General features: G+C 36.9%; 1 protein-coding gene across 5 annotated transcripts in view; it reads right to left on the bottom strand.

Annotated features, from left to right (window-relative positions):
* Window positions 1-18,762, bottom strand: part of NAALADL2 (N-acetylated alpha-linked acidic dipeptidase like 2) — a 1,144,210-nt gene that overhangs the window by 503,914 nt on the left and 621,534 nt on the right. For all 5 annotated transcript variants that reach the window (XM_045851217.1, XM_045851218.1, XM_045851216.1 and 2 more), the window contains one exon: window positions 9,736-10,009. In XM_045851217.1, coding sequence (XP_045707173.1) covers window positions 9,736-10,009 — 274 coding nt within the window. The remainder of the gene's footprint in view (window positions 1-9,735; window positions 10,010-18,762) is intronic.

Here is an 18,762-nt window from a genome sequence, read left to right as displayed (position 1 = left end):
CCCACAATGCAAAAGGCAAAAAAGACAGTAACAGGTCAGAAGACTTTCCCTTATGTTCTGCCTAAAGAAAATGTAGCAGGAGCAATGGAAGAAAGTGATGAGAGATTATTTCAATGAGGAAGCTGGGGAAGGCATTGTTAGGGACTTAAGTCCAAGTGGGAGGCCATGGGCTGACCTGGGGAAAATTTTAGGCAGAGGCAAGTAGGCACTCTGAGAGAATAAAGACCTCTACAGATGAAACAAAGACATCAACTATGTTAGGATGTAAAACAGGACTTCTCAATTTTGAAATAGGAAGTGATTGACTTTTTTACGTGAGTGGGGATGAGATAAGGATAGAATTTCAGGAAATTTAGCCAGAAAGGAAGGCATAGCAGTTAGGTGGCACTCAACATTTAGAAGGGACAGTTTGCTGGGGGGTTGCTCAGAGAGCCAAGAGGTAGTTAGCCAGTCAGCTTTTACCCAAAAGGAGACTAATTATGAAAAAGGAAGATTTATAGACAGAAAAGGAGACTAAGCCTCATTTGGTCTACAAATTCTAGAAGCAAAAAAAGTATAGAGAAAGTGGATCTGGATTCTTTCTCAAAGTGAGATTGAATAAAATAAATTAGAATAAAAGTGATTAATCTTCCTCTATTTTATATTTTCATGAACAACAGTGATAACTGATTATGAGAGTTTCCGTAACTTTGTCACTTTTACCATGTTCAACCTATTTATTTTCTTTCCTTATAGTAAACTAGGAAGAAGACTAAAAAAATCAGCAACAGCAGAGGCATCCCTGGTTAATTGGTCCAGAATAAGCACCCTGGAATGAATGACTCAATCATCATCCCTGCAGGGAGACTGGAGGGCAATGGGGAAATGGGGTTATTGTCTTGAAAGTCCAGACAAGTAGTTAGCTGGTGGACCAGTTCCACGTGCCTCAGAACAATGCACTCAGCTCAGCAGATAATTTAGCAAAATGTTCCAGGAGCCAGAAGTATCCCCCCAAAATGGTGGGCAAAAACAGGCTTATGTAATAATAGTGAGGATTTGAAACAGTTTAGTCTTGTATTATTTATTAATGGTTGTATTATTTTTCCAACTGTAAGCCTACTTCTGCCTACTCCTGTTCCTGACATAATTTGAGGAAATTCTTGATCTTCCAGTAGCTTTGTCTAGAGGTAAACTCTGACCATGGAAATTCCCCTTTCAGGGGGGAAAAAAAAACACAGAGGAAATTCCCTGACTCTTTTTCTTTCTTTTTCCTTTTTTAAAAAATTTTAATTGATGTTCATGTAGTTTTCTTCCTTTTACTCCCATCCCAGCCCACCTTTCCAGCCCTCCCCACCTCCCTCCCATTTCCGCCCACCCCTTGTTTTTGTCCATATGTCCTTTATACTTGTTCCTGCAAACCCTTCCCCCTTTCTCCTGAAATTCCCTCCCCTTTCCCCTCTGGTCACTGTCAGCCTATTACAATGCTATTATTCCCTGCCTCTTACAATGCTATTATTAATTTGTGAATTGCTTCTGTGACTGTGAATGGAAGGTATTATATATGGGATTTGAAGTCAAATCTGAATGCACTAACTTTTTACTCAATGGCATTGTTCTGGGCTCTGTCCCACCCACACTAATATCATAGCTGTGTTGTATTTGCCATACGAGTCTCATGCTGAGTGCTATGAAATTCTATGCTAATAAAACTAACCTCCGGCACATGCACAAACACAAATCCTGATGTGTAGTATTTAAACACTTTTATGATTTAAATATCACCAATATTAGAAAGATTCATAGGATCAACTTTCACTAGCAGGAACAAGCTGGCTTGAGTCAGTCCAGGATACCACTGGGGCACTTGTACCTGACCTTTAGTGCAGTAGGGCAATACACCTTCTAGGTAGTTAAAAACAGAAATAGTCATACATTTGACATATGGGTTGATGCTTTTGCTTAGGTTTGGCAATGTGGGAAGATTGAAAAATAGAGGGGGGTAACAGGTGGGGAACAGCAAGAGTAGAAAAGGTCAAAATGAGGGTCCCAGCTGTTAGAAAATTGGAAGTTGAATATAGGCCCTTTGAGTCTGCCCATGTACATGTGTATGAGTGTGGATATAGCCATGCACATGTGAAAATGTGCATTATTAGAAGAATGAAATTGGATAGGATTTGTGACATATAAAGCGAAAAAATGTCTATACTTAACCAAGTATATCCTCTGTACTAAACATTTTGCTGTGGAGGTTGTAATAATTGTTTCAGTTTATCTTCACAGTATTCATATTAAGTAGATTTATCTGCCCATTTTTCAGATGAGGAAACTGAAGTTTAAGATATTTAAATAACTTGCTAGTGTGTCCGGCGCACTAGCAGTATCGAGTCATGGAGTTTTGTAATTGTTTGCCTAACTTCCCACTTCTCCTGTTAAACTAATGGTTACACATGGGCAGTGTCCAAGGATTTCCTATTAACCTCCCTGTCCCCTGTGATCAGCATATAAAGGGAATCAGTACATCCTGCATGTTCAATGATTTTTGTTATATTAGTGAGAGCCAATGGAATAAATTCTATATTAGTCAGTTAATCTTCCAATATCAAATTAAAATATAAGGAAAACATTAATAATCACAGGTCACCTTAATTTAATAAATGATATTCAACCTATTAAAGCAAGGATATTAAAAGAGTCGCAAATTCATTTAAGAAAATTCTTCCTGGAGTTAGTGAAAGCAATATGACAGAATTCTGCCTTTTAAAATTAATTAGATTAGGGTGTCAAAATAGTACATAAACCTAAGGAGCAATTTTTGCACTGATCTCTCTAGTTCTAAAGTGAGGTAACCTTACTTGTAAACTACATATTTAAATACTGGTGTTTTGTGGAAATTAAACCATAACTTAAATCTGCTAAGAAAGTTACATTACCACTTAATTTTATATACAGTATACTTTAAATCATACCAAAAGTAAAAATATAAAGAAAACTAACCTAGATTTTCTGTGAAATAACAATTATGGAGATTCAGAAACTTCACAAGTAACTTAAGTCAAATTAGAGGTCTGTAATCAAACACTTTTTCATTAAAATATCCATATTTGTTCTAATTCTACTATCTTTGTTTTAAAACTCTTATTTCATATGATTTAGTTTTCTTTCCCAGGTAGAAGATATAACCTTTCTAACAAATATTTAATGATAAACAATATACTGCGATAGATCACTTCTTTATTTGTAAATGCTTTTGTCTAAATTTCAGATACTAGGAAAAATATACATACACATTAAATATGTGCAAACTATGGTTATTATCCTTAAATTAGCAGAAATTATGGAATTGTTTTAACTCAGTGCACAAAGCTCCTGATATAGAAGGTATGTGGGCAAAGTTTATATTTAATATTTTTTAGAAAGTTAATAACAACTTATACAAAATTGTGTTCACAGACATTTATCTCACAATATTCATTGTTAATAAAAACATGGATTCCAAGAGGAAAAAAGGGAGAGAAAATGCCAAGTAATTTTCAACACTGAGAACATACTGCAAGCTTACATTCCCCTGTTGGTAAGACAGCAGCTTCATTTTCATCCTCAGACAATAGTTCAATTCCATTTCACTCCTTTACTTTATGATATTTTTGTCTATAGCAGAAATGCTTCAGAGCCAAATATATGTAAATATGTGTTTTGCTATAACAATGAAAAATTTCCTTTTGTTTGAGAATATTAAAAATAAAACAGGAAGACAAAATTTTCCTAGCCACGAGAAAGTCGACATTTGACTGTAATTTATTCAAAGATCTCACACAGTCATTATATTTTTACCCTTTAAGACATTTTAACAAAATAGTTGATAGTGTTCAGATTTATATATTAAACTATGTCTTGGTATTTTATAAAACAAAGATAAGAATGCTCTTTGGGCCCAATTTGACAATGATTTGTAATTCTGCATTCAAAAGTAAAATACTTCATCCCTTTCTAAGGGTGTCCCTTCCCCCCTCCATCCCAGTGAAATAGTTCATACCTAGTTTCTTTGAGTTTTCAGTGTTTAATTAAAATATGGTTATGGATTTATATATAGTTATTATTTATTAATATTTATCAAGGCATTTTTCTCCCTGATAAATGAGACAGGAAGATTATATTCAGACACTAAGGTAAAAGTTTGTACTTCCAAATTTTATGATAGTTCGAAGTTTGCCTAATTTATCCCATTTGAATGTATCTACTACTTTATACATAATAAAAATTGCTAACACTCATTGAGTGCTTTCTAAGTGCCAATCATCTCACACGGTTTATACAGTCTCTTCCCACAACCACCACTGGAAATACTACTATTACTCCCCTTATGCAAGTGAGAACAGTAAGGTTTATAGAACTGAACTGACCAAGCCACAGTTGAGCAATTTGTAAGGAAGGATGCTAGTCTGTGTTCTCAGAGGAACGGGGTAGCGATAAATGTGTTGGTAACAATATTTTAATCACAGTTAATGAGTTGGTAAAACTAAATTTCTACATAAAATTGCACTATTTGGCTTGTCTTTCAAAATGATGCTCAACAGAAAGAAAACTAAAACCCACAAAATGTATTGGAATAAAAAATCTCTGGTTCAAAAAGAAGAACACGGCTGACCCAATCTGACCAACCCACGTTAAATATTAATTGTCCCCTTTTCTTTTCTGCATCTGTGTGTTGTTCACAAAGCCCAAAAGAAATAATTGCACAGGAATTACATAAACTCATGTATTCTGTTTAGAAAACTGACTCACTACCAATGTCTTCAACATTATCATGACATAATAGACACACTTTATAATAAAAATATAAATTACTGTTTATTCCTGAAGCTAACCTCACTCATGCTAAATTATTTATGTATCCATTTTAATATGTATTTTGCATCTGACACGACAACTCTCCTTAGGACCCTTTTACTGACCCACCTGTCACTATGATGGGGTAAACAATGTCACCTTTCCAGTGCACAACGAATTACAAAGAAGTTGCAAAGTACACCATCCATCATGCTGGCACTAAGCAGGTTTCCAAGTAGATCTCAGATATCACAAATGCTGTTTAGACTGTTACCAGAAAGCCAAAATTGGAAGCTTATACAAAACAGTCATATGATGAATGGACATGACAGCTCTTCAAAGAAAAGGGGCACTCCTCTTCTACAAATAACCTTGTCAAAAGCAAAAGTAGTGGGGAGCTTTGCTGGCAGCCCAAATAGAATAATTTAGAAACTTGTTAATGGCTCTGCTAGACAGAAATTCATGCAAATACAATGTACTCAAAATAAAAATTAGGTATGCCTGAATTGGGAGCAGGAACCTCTTGAGCTTGATTTGAACTAGGAAATGAATTGAAAGGGTACAGAAAAATTATCAGTTATATTAATTAGAATATGTGAGTTTCAATAATACATCTGTCTAAAACGTGTATATAAAATATGCATATATCCTGTGTACATACAAAATAGTCACCTATAAATTGCTTTGCTTTTGAAAATTGTAATACAACTATAGATTTTTTAAAAACAATATCGGCCTGGCTGGCGTAGCTCAGTGGACTGAGCTTGGACTGTGAACCAAAGTGTCGCAGGTTCGATTCCCAGTTGTTACAGGGTGCAGCCAAGAGGGGGGACCCCAAATGGGCATTTGAAATGGGGTCCAGAACTTAAGGTGTCCAGGAGATTTTAAGATGTCTCCACCCCCCCCATGGTGTGGGTTGGGGGAAGGGACAAATGGAGCAGGGCCATTGAGAGCTGTTTTGCATAGCAACAGCCTTGCAGCTACCCTCTGGCTTGGTCATTTAACATATCTATAGCCTTTGGCTGGTCGCTTAGATATGTTAAATAGCTGTGGCCGTGCTCTGAGCCAGGGGAATGGAAGTAACTTCCCCACCAAGATGTGACTGGGGGCAGATCCCCCAAGCTACAGCACCTGCGTGGGAGCTCGGAGAAGATTGGCTCCAGGACATGGGGCCACACCTGCCCAGACTCATGATGGCAGCCCAGTAAAGCTGGAAGGATATGAATTCTGGCATGTGAAGCCAAGTGTGGGAGGAGTCGGAAATGGGGCTGCAGAGGAAGATTTGGCTCGGGGATTTAAACGGAGGTGCGGCGGCCATTGAGGGAGAACCATGCTGCTTTAGGAAGGAGAGCCAGGCGCAGCCCTGAGGAGGTGAACCATGTGCAACCATGAGAGAGGGAGAACCGTGCTGCTTTAGGAGAGAGAACCACGTGGCTTTGGCAGAGTGGGGACTCTTCCCTTCCTGCAGCCCTGAGAGGGAGAACCATGAGGCCTGGACAGAGTGGGGACCCCCACAGCTTTAGAAGGGGAACCACCACCTGGTTTTAGCAGAGATCCCGGCGACTCAGCCGAGGGTGCCGGGAACCCAGGGAGGTCTCCCAGTCGAGATGGAGGACTAAGAACCAGAGGACTGTCTGAGCCATGGACTTCGTTTTCCTTTCCTGAGATACGGTACTCTGGACTGGGCAAAGGGGGAAGGAAGGAAGGACTGTGACTGTGTTTGTGGGTGTTTTAAGGGACTTTGGGATTTTTGATAAAGACATTAGGTCACTACTTGAAGTTTGTATAGCATTAAATAAACATTTCCTTTCCTTTTCACGAATGTCTGGCATTGAGAGACGTCTTTCCTCTGGCGGTGGACATAACGGACCCGGGGCCTTCTTTCAATAATAGTATATTGTCTCAGGCCCCCCTTGTCTGTTCTGTAACACAGTCAGGGTACATGTCTGGGTTGCAGGCCATGACCCCCAGCAACCGCACATTGATGTTTCTCTCTCTTTCTCCCTCCCTTCCCTCTCTAAAAATAAATAAATAAAATCTTAAAAAATATCTATAACTTATTATATCCTGTATTGAATAGATATTTATATTAAATATGTCCTTACCATAATAAATTTAAATTATTATAATTTTAAAAAGCTATTGTCAGTGTTTTCATCTAATTTTCCTGGTTAATTTCTCAAATTATGTTCTCCGTATCGAGGGGTTTGTTTTATTCACAATTGCACTTTAATTCCTTTAACACCACTTCCTTTTATTTAGGCCTAATATTTCAAACATGGAGTATATATTTCTGCATCTACAGCTAACTTTGTTTCTCCCATTTAATAACTATACTTGAAGTCTTTCCCAAAACTTTTTTATTGAAATGATAGCTTTTATACAATTTATAAATTTTAGGAGGGTCCTAAATAACTTAAGACTTCATACATAATTAAACACAGTCATATCTTAATACTCATAGGCTTTAGAACTCATCAAACCCTATACTCGTAGCATTTTGACAAGAAAAAAAATGCTGGAGCACTCAGCACTCGCTCGAGACTCATCCCATTTGCTAGAGCTTGTTTGTGTCACAACACTGCTGCCCCACAAGAGAAAATTCTTCATTGTTAGGTAGTTTGGTACTGGACAGTTTTCAGCACTCATCACAAATTCCAGAATGAATTAAAGATGAATGCCAAGGACCACTGTAATTTCATGATTTTGTAGTAGACCTTGGTTTTCTTTCTTATGAAACAAAAATTTTAATTAAAACATGTATAACTGATAAGATAAGTATATAGAAAACTCTCAGAGGTATGGTCACATTGGAACATTAAAAAAAATCCAGTGGGCCCAAAAGATGATTAAAGGGGGCTCCGCAGATGAAACAGACACAAGTTATAATTTCATGGCTTTTCCATAACACCTCATTCAAGGAATATTGAATGCTTACCACAGAATATTGAAAATCAAATACATGGGGTTGTTTCCAAACACACTGAAGTTCCTGTAGGTTTTTGTTGTTTTGTGTTTTGGACATGCTTTTATTTAGGGGTGGAGATGGCTATGCTGGACTTGAATCTACCGGGATACAGTGGAGGCTGGAAACATGTGGGTCTTACACAGGGGTGGGAGTCTGAGAGAACAAATGTGGGATAACTTCAGAATCTTGACTTGAGATCAAAGCTTCTGAGCCAAAGAAAGAGTGCCAGCAGCCTCCTGCCCTCTGTTTTTATTAATACACAGTTTGTTTCCATTATTGCCTATCAGAAATAGTATATATTAATCAAACCAAATTGTTTGAGTCCTATACTAGAAATACTGCAGACATTTAATATTATAGAAACTTTTAATTAGTGATAAGGCTTTTCAAGGTTGTGCCTTCCTTCATATGTAATCCTTGTGCTAAAAGTCAGAGAATAATACAACACAGAACACAATGTTGAACCACCAGTAAACTGTGTCTCCCCACCACAGCCCACCCAAAATAGTATGTGCATAGAATATATACTATATAATATATGGAATAAGCTTGTATTTCTGAAAAGTAACTTTAAATTATTTAAATATTTTATATATTTATCAGAGTTAATAAGATGTTAGATTCTTAAAAATCTGTGCCAATAATTAACAACAATCAGAAACAACATTATTTCATTTTTATTTTGAGGTGATTTATAGTTTTATAAAAGACTAAATGTGCTCATTAAATTAGTACTTTTACAAGGAGATAGAACACTTGCTACTTAAGAAAATAGATAAAGTAACTCTGAAAAGTAACTTTAAATTATTTAAATATTTTATATATTTATCAGAGTTAATAAGATGTTAGATTCTTAAAAATCTGTGCCAATAATTAACAACAATCAGAAACAACATTATTTCATTTTTATGTTGAGGTGATTTATAGTTTTATAAAAGACTAAATGTGCTCATTAAATTAGTACTTTTACAAGGAGATAGAACACTTGCTACTTAAGAAAATAGATAATGGGGTAGGGATGTCAGAAACGTGTATACAGGACACATGCACAAATCCAAAGGGTGGTAGGATCCAGGGTGGGAGGTGGGGATGGCTGGGATGGGCAGAAATGGTGGGGTGAAAATGGAGAAAACTACTTGAACAACAATTATAAAAAAAGAAAACTAGTAGCCAATTATATATTATACCTAGCTGGTGTATTATCTTTACTATGGCCTATGCTTTGCTCCTCCTAGATTTACATACATTAGTTAATTTAATTCTTGTAACAACCTTATGATGTTGGAACTATGATTATCCATATTATAGAGATGAGGAAATAGCCCTCTATGGGAAACTGACCACTGGGTAATTGGGGAGCTGATGTGGAAACTAGACCATGTGGCTCTTGAAGCAACGCATGTGAACCCAACGCCAAAAAACCACCACGCCAAAAAGGAAAAAAGAAAAACTAAAACAGAAAATAGTAAAGCAATAATCCACAGCTGGCCCTCTAGCTCAGGTGTTTTCCATTAAGAAAGTAGAAGTACTGTATTTCAAATCTTAAATGTGTGAATAATCACTTCAATTTCCTACTTTATGTCTTGTGTGTACACACAGCTGCAAAACACAGTTGCCTCTATTTCTATTCTTTCTGTCCTTATCCATTTATTAAAATTTGCCTTTTAAAATCAAAGAAGGAAATGAATGTGTACCATATGACTTAAGCAAAATGTGAATGACTCAGTCACATGTTCTACGCTTTTGAATTAAATTCTTGTAACGTGTTTTTACTTTGAAAATATAACAAGTAAGGTGTCAGGCAAACCGAGTCTTCTTTCCCTTTCCTGGCACCTCCACACTGAGAACATTTAATGGTTACTTTTGTATGTTGCATCTTGCCAGTTAGTTCAATTTAGATGAAAGCTGTTGTTTTTTAATTCTATTTCACTGTAAATGACAGAGACAAATGGCCATATTACCTCGAGAGTTCCTTTGGCAGAATAGGCTGCGTATGAGTAGAGCAGATCTTGGCTGCTCTGTGTTCTGGCGTCTTCACTGCAAGGCTGGCCATTAGGATGAAAGCATTGGCCACTGCTGCTCAGAGTCACAGAGCTGGGAGACGGGCCTGGCAGATTAAGCAGCACAGAGTAATTTACTAACTGCACATCTTCAAGGCCCAGAGAAGTCCACTGAGTCTTAATTGTCTTTGAAATGTCTGTGTCATCTTCACTTCTGTACAGTTGTACCAAATTTCTGAAAGAAATTAGAAAAAGGAAACCTTTATTCTTTCTAGTAATGACTGTTCCATATATGAACAATTATTAATAGCTGTGGGGTATGAAAGATGAATGGGATCAGACACTACACAAAACACTCACAGTTAGGTAGAGGTGATGAACTTTCACAGAAATTACACTAAATCAAAACAGGATGAACTCAGTTCTTAAATTAAGAACTAATCAAAGCATTATGGGACTGCAGAGAAGAGGGGGATTAATGCCAACTATTTCTTTCATTAGTTCTGCTCCTTCTATCAACATCAACACAATCCATTTAAAACTCAGTTTCAAAACTAGCTGGCTGGAGTCATACTGGCTGATAGAGTTCTGCATTACAGTTACTATGATAGCATGTGAAGCTATGTGATTAATATATAGCTGTTGCTATTTAAGATGATACAGACAGAACTCCTTTTGATATAAATTACATGCCAATTACATGATGCTATGACCACAATGATCCACAATAAAATCATTATATCATGGTAAAATTGACCACAGATAATCAAACCAAAAAGAAATTAATTCTTGTGTGTGCATAATAAAGTCTATATATTTATTCCTATACCTGGGCCATAATCTAATCATATACTTTCTGGGTTTTGCTTATGATATCCTACAAGCCAGATAAATATTTGTTAAAATATGTGTAGAAACTAGAACAGACTAGACATGGGAAAATAAAAAATAATAATCTAGTAAAGTTTTGTTTTGCTTTAGGCTGGAATACAAAAGGGCTGCTTCATTTTTGAAAAAAAAATGTATGTATATCTTCTGAGAATTTTATTGCTATCCAAACTATTACCTAAGTGGGTATTTTTATATCACTGTTATTTTTGCCCATCACATTATTTTTCTCATACATACTTGCTACTTTTTGTACCCTGTTTATTCAAGTGACCCACAGTAAAACACCTCCAAAAATGGAATAAAAGTACAGACAATGGAAAAATACACACAAAGGTACAGGAAGTCATTACTGGAGACAACAGGTAGGCCTATTGGCATAGCTTGAAAGGAAGTTGTAATGATATGCAGTGCCCCAGCTGTTTTCCATCCTTTGAAAACTATTTCTGTTCTTTTTACAAATATCTAGTTTGACCAATCATCAGTGTCATGAACATTTTATGGAAGAGCTGAGTAAATAATCCTATTGTTTTTATTTATATTCTGAATTAAGACTGGGAGCCTGCCTTCTATGCTATTTGCATGTGTGTGTGTGGGGGGGTGAGGTGAGATTTTAAAGGTATAATTAACAAATGAAAGTGTATAATTATTTTTCAATTGCGTTTTTAAAATGCAGTACATGATTTGATATTCATGTACATTGTAAAATAATTATAACAATCAAATGAACACATCCAGCACCTAACATAAATGCTTTTGTGTGTGTGTTTGGGTGTGCATTCTTTAAGAACACATAGGATCTCAGCAAATTTCAAGTGCAGTGTATTAACTACAGTTGCCATGTTGCACACTTGATCCTCAGAACCTATTTATCTTATAACTGGAAGTTTGCACCCTTTGACCAACATCACCCCACTTTTCATAGTCCCCCAAACCTGGAAACTGTTATTCTACTCTGTTGCTATAAGTTTGACTTTTTCTTTTTTCTTCCAGCTTCTACATATAAGTAACACTAAGCAGTATTTGCGTTTCTCAGTCTAGCTTGTTACGCTATTGCACTCACGAAAGTTCCCTCAAAATTCGTCTATGTTGTTGAAAATGGCATAATGTTTACTAAGGCTGAATAATATTCCATTGTACATATATCCCAGTTTTCTTCATCATTCATCATCTATGAATACAGAGGTTGATTTCATATTTTGGCCAATAATTACCATTTTGGGAATAATGCTGTAATGAACACAAAAATGCAGGCATCTCTTTTATATATCGACTTTATTTCCTTTGGATATATATCCAAAAGTGGTATTGCTGAATCATATGATAGCTCAGTTTTCTTTATATTTTCTGAGGAAACTTCATACTGTTCTTCATATAGGCTACACTAGTTCCCATTCCCACCAACAGTGCAAAAGTGTACCTTTCCTTCCCATCCTCACTGGCATTTGTCTGTCATTTTACTGATAACAGACATTCTGACCCATGTGAGGTGCTATCTCATTGCAGTTTCTGCTTTGTAAGCCCTGATGATTAGTGATATTGAGCACCTTTCGTGTATCTGTTGACCATTTGTGTATCTTCATTGGAAAAAAGCCTACTCAGGTCCTTTGGCCATTTTTTTAATAGGACTATTTGTGGATTTTTGCTACTGAAATGTATGAGTTCCTTATATATTTTAGATAAGCCCTTATCAAATATATGGTGTGTATTTACTTCCATTGCATACGGTTGCCTTTTGTTGACTGCTTCTTTTGCTGTACAGAAGTTTTTACTTTGATGTAGTCACACTTGTTTATTTTTGCTTTGTTGCCTGTGCTTTTGTTGTCATATCTAAAAAACCAGTGTAGAATCAATATTAAGAAGCATTCCCTTTTGTTTTGTTATCTTCTAGAAGTATTTCAGTTTCAAGTCTTACATTTAAGTCTTTAATCCATCTCAAGTTTTTTTGTGAACAGTGTAAAATAGGGATACAATTTCATTTTTTTGCATGTGAATATGCAGTTTTCCCTGCATTTATTGAAGAGACTATTCATTAAAAAGTGTGTTTTCATTGTACCTTTGACAAAATTCATTGACCATATAAACCTTGGCTTATTTCTGGGCTCTCCATTCTGCTCCATTGATCCTTTTTGTTTATTTTTAATTGTATTATTTTCCATTACCATTTATCCTCCTTAAACTCCTCTTCTCTCCTGCAATGGCCACACTGTTGTCCATGCCTATGAGTCCTTCTTTCCTTTTTGCTCCATTTCTCCAGAGCTGTCAGCCTGCTCTCTATGAATCTGTCTCTACTTTGTTAGTTCAGTCTATTCATTAGATTCTGCATATGAATGAAATCATATGGTATTTGTCTTTCTCTGACTGGATTATTTTGCTTAGTACAATGTTCTCTGGTACATCAATGTTGTCACAAAGGGTAAAGTGTTCTTCTTTCAATAATCCAATTATTCAGGGCAAGGGACCTTAATAGACACTTCTCCCAAAAGGACCTACAGATGGCCCATAGACATACAGAAAAGATCCTCAGTATCACTGATCAGCAGAGAAATGCAATTAAAACCACAACGAGATATCACCTCACACTGGTCAGAATGTCTATCAAAAAAAATCAACACACAACAAGTAGTGGTGAGGCTGTGGTGAAAGGGGAACACTTTTGCACTGTTGGTGAGAATGCAGGCTGGTGTAGCCACTGTGGAAAGCAGTATAAAGATACCTCAAAAAATTAGAAATGAAACTGCCTTATGACCTAGTGATCACACTTTTGGGAATATGTTGGGAACGGCCCTGACTGGTTTTAGAAGCTGTAATCCCCCATGGCTAAGGCTGAGTAAAAAGACCTTGGGACATTAAGCCACTAAGAAGACAAAGCTTATCTTCCTGGTAGGGTCACTGCCTCTGCCCCTTATACTTCACCCTGCTTGGCCCCGGGCAGATGACTGGTTAGCCAATGATGGGTAAGATTCCTCAAAGGGGGGATGACCTAAGACAGGCACGGTCACAAAAGAGCCCTCAGGGAAGGACTTAGGGAAGCTACAGAAAAAGGGGGTGATGGACCCTGGCCCCTCGGCTTTGACATAGCCTGAGTCCTCATTCTGTCTGCAAGAAGTCTCCTAATCTCTTGGCTGCCTTACTTCCCCTGCCTAACTTAAGCCTGAAACAATGTCAGAGGTGGGTGTGGCACTGTCCCCTGGGGGGGTGTGTTCCCTGGGGTGGTCAGGCCTAAGAAAGAATGCATAAAATCCTGTGAAACATACTTTGTTAATACCCTCAATTTAAATAAGGGTCGAAGCATAGAATGAGTTGGTTCCCCAAAGTTTTATAGCCCTTCTCCTTTGAGAGGTCGGCCACCTTTCCTCCCCAAGCAGATCAAGTCTTGGTAGACTTATTCTCATTCATGGTGGCTGGGCGGGGGGGTGGGGGGGACCTGCAGGCACAGCCCCCCCCAAAGGAATATATCTGAAGAAACCCTAAACACTAATTTGAACGAACATAAGCACCCCTATGTCCATTATCGCATTATTTATACTTGCCAAGATATGGAAGCAGCCCAAGTGTCCTTCAGTAGATAAGTGGATAAAACAACTAAGAGACATTTACACAATGGGATACTACTTGGCCTTTGATCTATTTTTGATCATTGGATCTGTTTCACTGATAATGTTTGATCAAACAGATCATTCATCTGTTTTTATGCCAATACCATGATGTTTTGATTACTATATCCTCATAATACAGTTTGAAATCAAGAAGTATGATGCTCCCAGCTTCATTCTTTTTTTCTCGAGATGTCTTTGGTGTATTGGTGACCCTTTCAGGGTCATTGTGGTTCTACACAAAGATTAGGATTGTTTGTTGTATTTCAGTAAAAAGTGTCATTGGAATTTTTATGATTCTATTAAAACTATAGATTGTTTTATATAAGTATATGCATTTTAAAAATGTTCTTTTAATGCAAGAACAGGAGATATATTTTATTTATTTGTATCTTTCTCAGTTTTTCCCATCCACATTTATAGTTTTCAGTAACTGGCCTTTCACTTCTTTGGTTAAATTTGTCCCTAAGTATTGTATTATTTTTAGTGTTATTGTAAATAGTATTTTTAAAAGATTTTATTTATTTATTTTTAGAAAGAGGGGAAGGGAGGGAGAAACAGAGGGAGAGAAACATCAAGGCATGGTTGCTTTTGGCACGCCCCTCACTGGGGACCTGGCCCACAACCCAGGTATGTGCCCTGACTGGAAATTGAACCAGTGACCTTTCATTCACAGGCTGGCACTCAGCACTGAGCCATACCAGCCAGGGCAGTGAATGGTATTTTTTTAAAAAATGTAATATAATTTGCTGTGTGCAGAAACAACTAATTTTTATATTGTTTTGTATCTTGCAAATTTACTAAATTCATTTATTAGTTCTAATATATTTTATTGAAGCTGTAAAGTGTTTTGTGTATTAGGTAATAGCATGTGAAACACAGACAATTTTGCTTCTTCCTTTTCCATGCGGATCTTTCATTTCTTTTTCTTGCCTGACTGCTGTGGCTAGAGCTTCTGGTAATATACTGATGAAAGTGCAGTGAGAGTGAGCATCTTTGTCTTGTTCCTGATCTTAGGAGAAAAGCTTTCAGATCTTCACTATTAAGCATTATGTGAGCTGTGGGCTTTGTCATATATGACATTTATTATTTACATTCATTATAAAATTAATTTATTGAGAGATTGTATCATGAAGGAAGTTGAATCTTGTCATATGCTTTTTCTTCATCTATGGAGATGATCATGTGATTTTTATATTTCATTGTGTTAATGCAGTGTATATATTGATTGATTTGCATATTTTAATCATCATTGCATCCTAGGAATAAATTACAGTTGATCACAGTGTATGGTCCTTTTTAACCTGGTGTTGAATTCCATTTGTTAGTATGTGGTTGAAGATTTTCACATCTATGTTTATCAGGAATATTGGCCCCTAATTTTCCTTTCTGGTGGTGTTCTTATCTGGCTTTCATATTAGGGTCATGCACATGACATAAAATGAGTTTTAAATTTTTTTAAAGAGTTTGAGGAAAATTGGCATTAATTATTGAAAGGTTTTCTTAGACTCCGCTGAGGAATGAATGCTAATTAGCCACAGAACTAGGCAGTGTAGAGCTTTATTGGGGTTTGCACGCTTGGGTGAGGTTTTTTGGTCCACATGGTGGGGCTGAGAAAGCCGCACCATGCAGGGAATATGGTTGGGTTTTATTCTGGTCAGCCTTCTTTGTGGGGGCTGGGGATTGGTCCCCTCTGAACAAAGCAGCAACATATCATTAGTGGTTCTCTTCACGCCCTGGTTTGACATCAGCCGTTTCTTTTGGGTTGTAGTTCAGATACCACGTTTTTTTGGCTGCCATGATGGATTGTAGTCCAGCCGCCATTTTGTCCTACCCTACCCATCCTGGCAATTACCTTTTAAAGTTTTGGTAGAATTTACCAGCAAATGCAGCCTGGGTTTGCTTTTTTGGGAAGTTGTTTTTTTATTATTGATTTAGTCTTTTGAGTTGTAGGTCCAGTCAGATTTTCTGTTTCCTCATGATTCACACTTGGTAGGTTGTATATTTTTACAAATTTATCCATTTCTTCTTGGTTGTCCAATTCATGAAAATATAATTCTTCATAACGGTCTCTTACATTCCTTCCTCTTTCCGTGGTGTTAGTTGTCTCACTTTATTTCTGATGTTGACTCTTCTGTCTTCTTAATCTAACTAAAGGTTTGTCAGTTTGGTTTATCTTTTCAAATAAATGCTCTTAGTGTCATTGATCTTATCTATTGTTTTTCTAGTCTCTATTTATTTTTGCTCTGAAATTTATTTTCTTACTCCTGCTAAATTTGGGCTTGATGTATTTTTCTTTTTCTAGTTCCTTGAGGTGTAAAGTCAGGTTTCCTATTTGAGATTGTTTTTCTTAATGTAGGCATTTATTTTTAGAATCTACCTCTTAAAACTACTTGTGCTTTATCCCATTAGTTTTGATATGTTGTTTCCATTTTTGTTTTCTCAAGGTGTTTTTGTTTTTGTTTTTTAATTTTCCTTACGATTTCTTCCATGAGATACTGGTTGTTCAGCAGTGTGTTATTTGATTTCTTCATATTGTTTAATTTTCAAGTTTTCTTTCTGCTCTTGGTATCTTGTTTCATATGATCTCAAAAATTCTTAAATTTGTTAAGACTTGTTTTGAGAACTAACATGCAATCCATCCTGGAGATGTTCCATGTTTGCTTTGAGAAGAGTGTGCTTGCTGCTCTTGGGGATAATGACCTACATATGTCTGTTAGGTCCATTTGGCCAAAGTGTAGCTCACATCTGATGTTCCCATATTGATTTGCTCACTGTGTGACAGAGCCATTGTTTAAAGTGGGGCACTGAAGTTTAATACTCTTATTGCACTGATAGCTGTTTCTGCCTTCAGATCTGTTAATATTTGTGCAATACAGAGGCTGCAAAGTTGAGTGCCTATGTATTTACAATGATTATATTCTTTTGATGAATTGATCCCTTTGTGAGTATGTATGACCTTTTTTTTGTCTCTTTACAGTTTTTGACATGTCTACTTTTTCTGATATAAGATTGCAAGGGTCCTCGGGGCAAAAGTTGTGGGTGTACATGGTATTGGTGAGGGCTGTTGGGTCACTGGTGGCAAAGGATGCTGGGGACACACTGCCTTTTTTTCCTTGAAGGGGATGTTGTAGCCTAGGGTATCGCTCCTTGTGTCTGGTATCATTCTTTTCTTTTGATAGATTTAATATACATGTATGTATATGTCCTTAACAATTCATTACCTAGCTTTGTGAGGATTTATCTTTATAAAATTGAAAATGTTATCTTTACATTATTGTTATATTTTATTGTTTTGTAAACATCTCAGTCTATGACAGTAATGTAATCTGTTAGAAATGCTTGGGGACATTCACCCCGACTGGTGAGTGTCCCACAAACATCTCTCCTTTCTGAACCACTGTGAGGCTGGACCGACTCCTGTGCTACTTATTATGATTGGACAACATACTTCAGCAATAACAATAAGGAAACTTTGAAGAAAATAGCTTATTACTTATGGGCCCTAAAATGTATAAGATAAACCAGGGAAATACTCTGTGAAATAATGGCGGAGAGAGAGAATGAACATGAACTGGCCTGGGGTTCTGGTTTTATTGGGGTTGAGGGTGGGCACCTAGGGTTTCACTGTCTTACAGTTTATGTTAAATTTAAAACTTAACAGCAGGAAGAGAAAAAACAAATTGTCAGTTACATGTGATGTCTAAAACGAAGGAGCATCAGTGAAGGGAGGCTGTCTGTTTCTTCATCTAATGTACAGCTGGCAATGTGTATATTGGAGATTGCCTTCTTTGAAACAGATGCTTCTTAGAAGTGGATGCCTCAGCAATCAAAGGTTAAATCAGGAACTTGGTTTACATAAAGAAAAGTCATTGTTTTTAGCTTCATTGATATACCAGATCTATCCAAAAGGTATTGAGCTATGTAACATGAAAAATCCAGACATTTATTGGAAAAAAGAATACAAGAAACATTGTACAGAGGCAATGATGCCTCAGTCCCCTTCAAAGTAGGCAACTTGGCACCTCACACAGTTCTCCCAGTCATCATCAGCTGCCTCATCATAGTTTCCTGAATCTCATCGATGGTCTGAAATCTCTTCCCTTTCAAAGCTGATTTTCTTTCTGGGAAAAGCCAGAAGACATAGGGTGCCAAATCTGGGCTATAGGGAGACTGAGTTATCAGGGTGATTTGATGTTTTGCCAAAAAAGTCTGCAAGAGATATAATGCATGAACAGGCACGTTATTTGATAAAGCTGCCAACCACCAGTTGCCCATAGGTGCAGCCTTCTGAATCATCCCAATAGTTCCTGCGAAGTATGCTCAAGCTTAATTCAAAATTTAATGCAGATTCATTGCTCTACTTGCTCAGTCATTATGAATGCAAGAGCCACACAGTCCACATGCTCACTCAACAGTGTCTACCACCCTCACTGACTAGTACAGTGAAGTCATCACTGTTCTCCATGTGTATTCCAGGCCACTCTCTTTGGCTGCCAGGTTA

Source organism: Phyllostomus hastatus, unplaced genomic scaffold (assembly GCF_019186645.2).
Source record: "Phyllostomus hastatus isolate PE091 unplaced genomic scaffold, TTU_PhHast_1.1 phas_contig_86, whole genome shotgun sequence".
Taxonomy (NCBI): Eukaryota; Metazoa; Chordata; class Mammalia; order Chiroptera; family Phyllostomidae; genus Phyllostomus; species Phyllostomus hastatus.
This window is presented reverse-complemented; position numbering and strand designations above follow the sequence as displayed.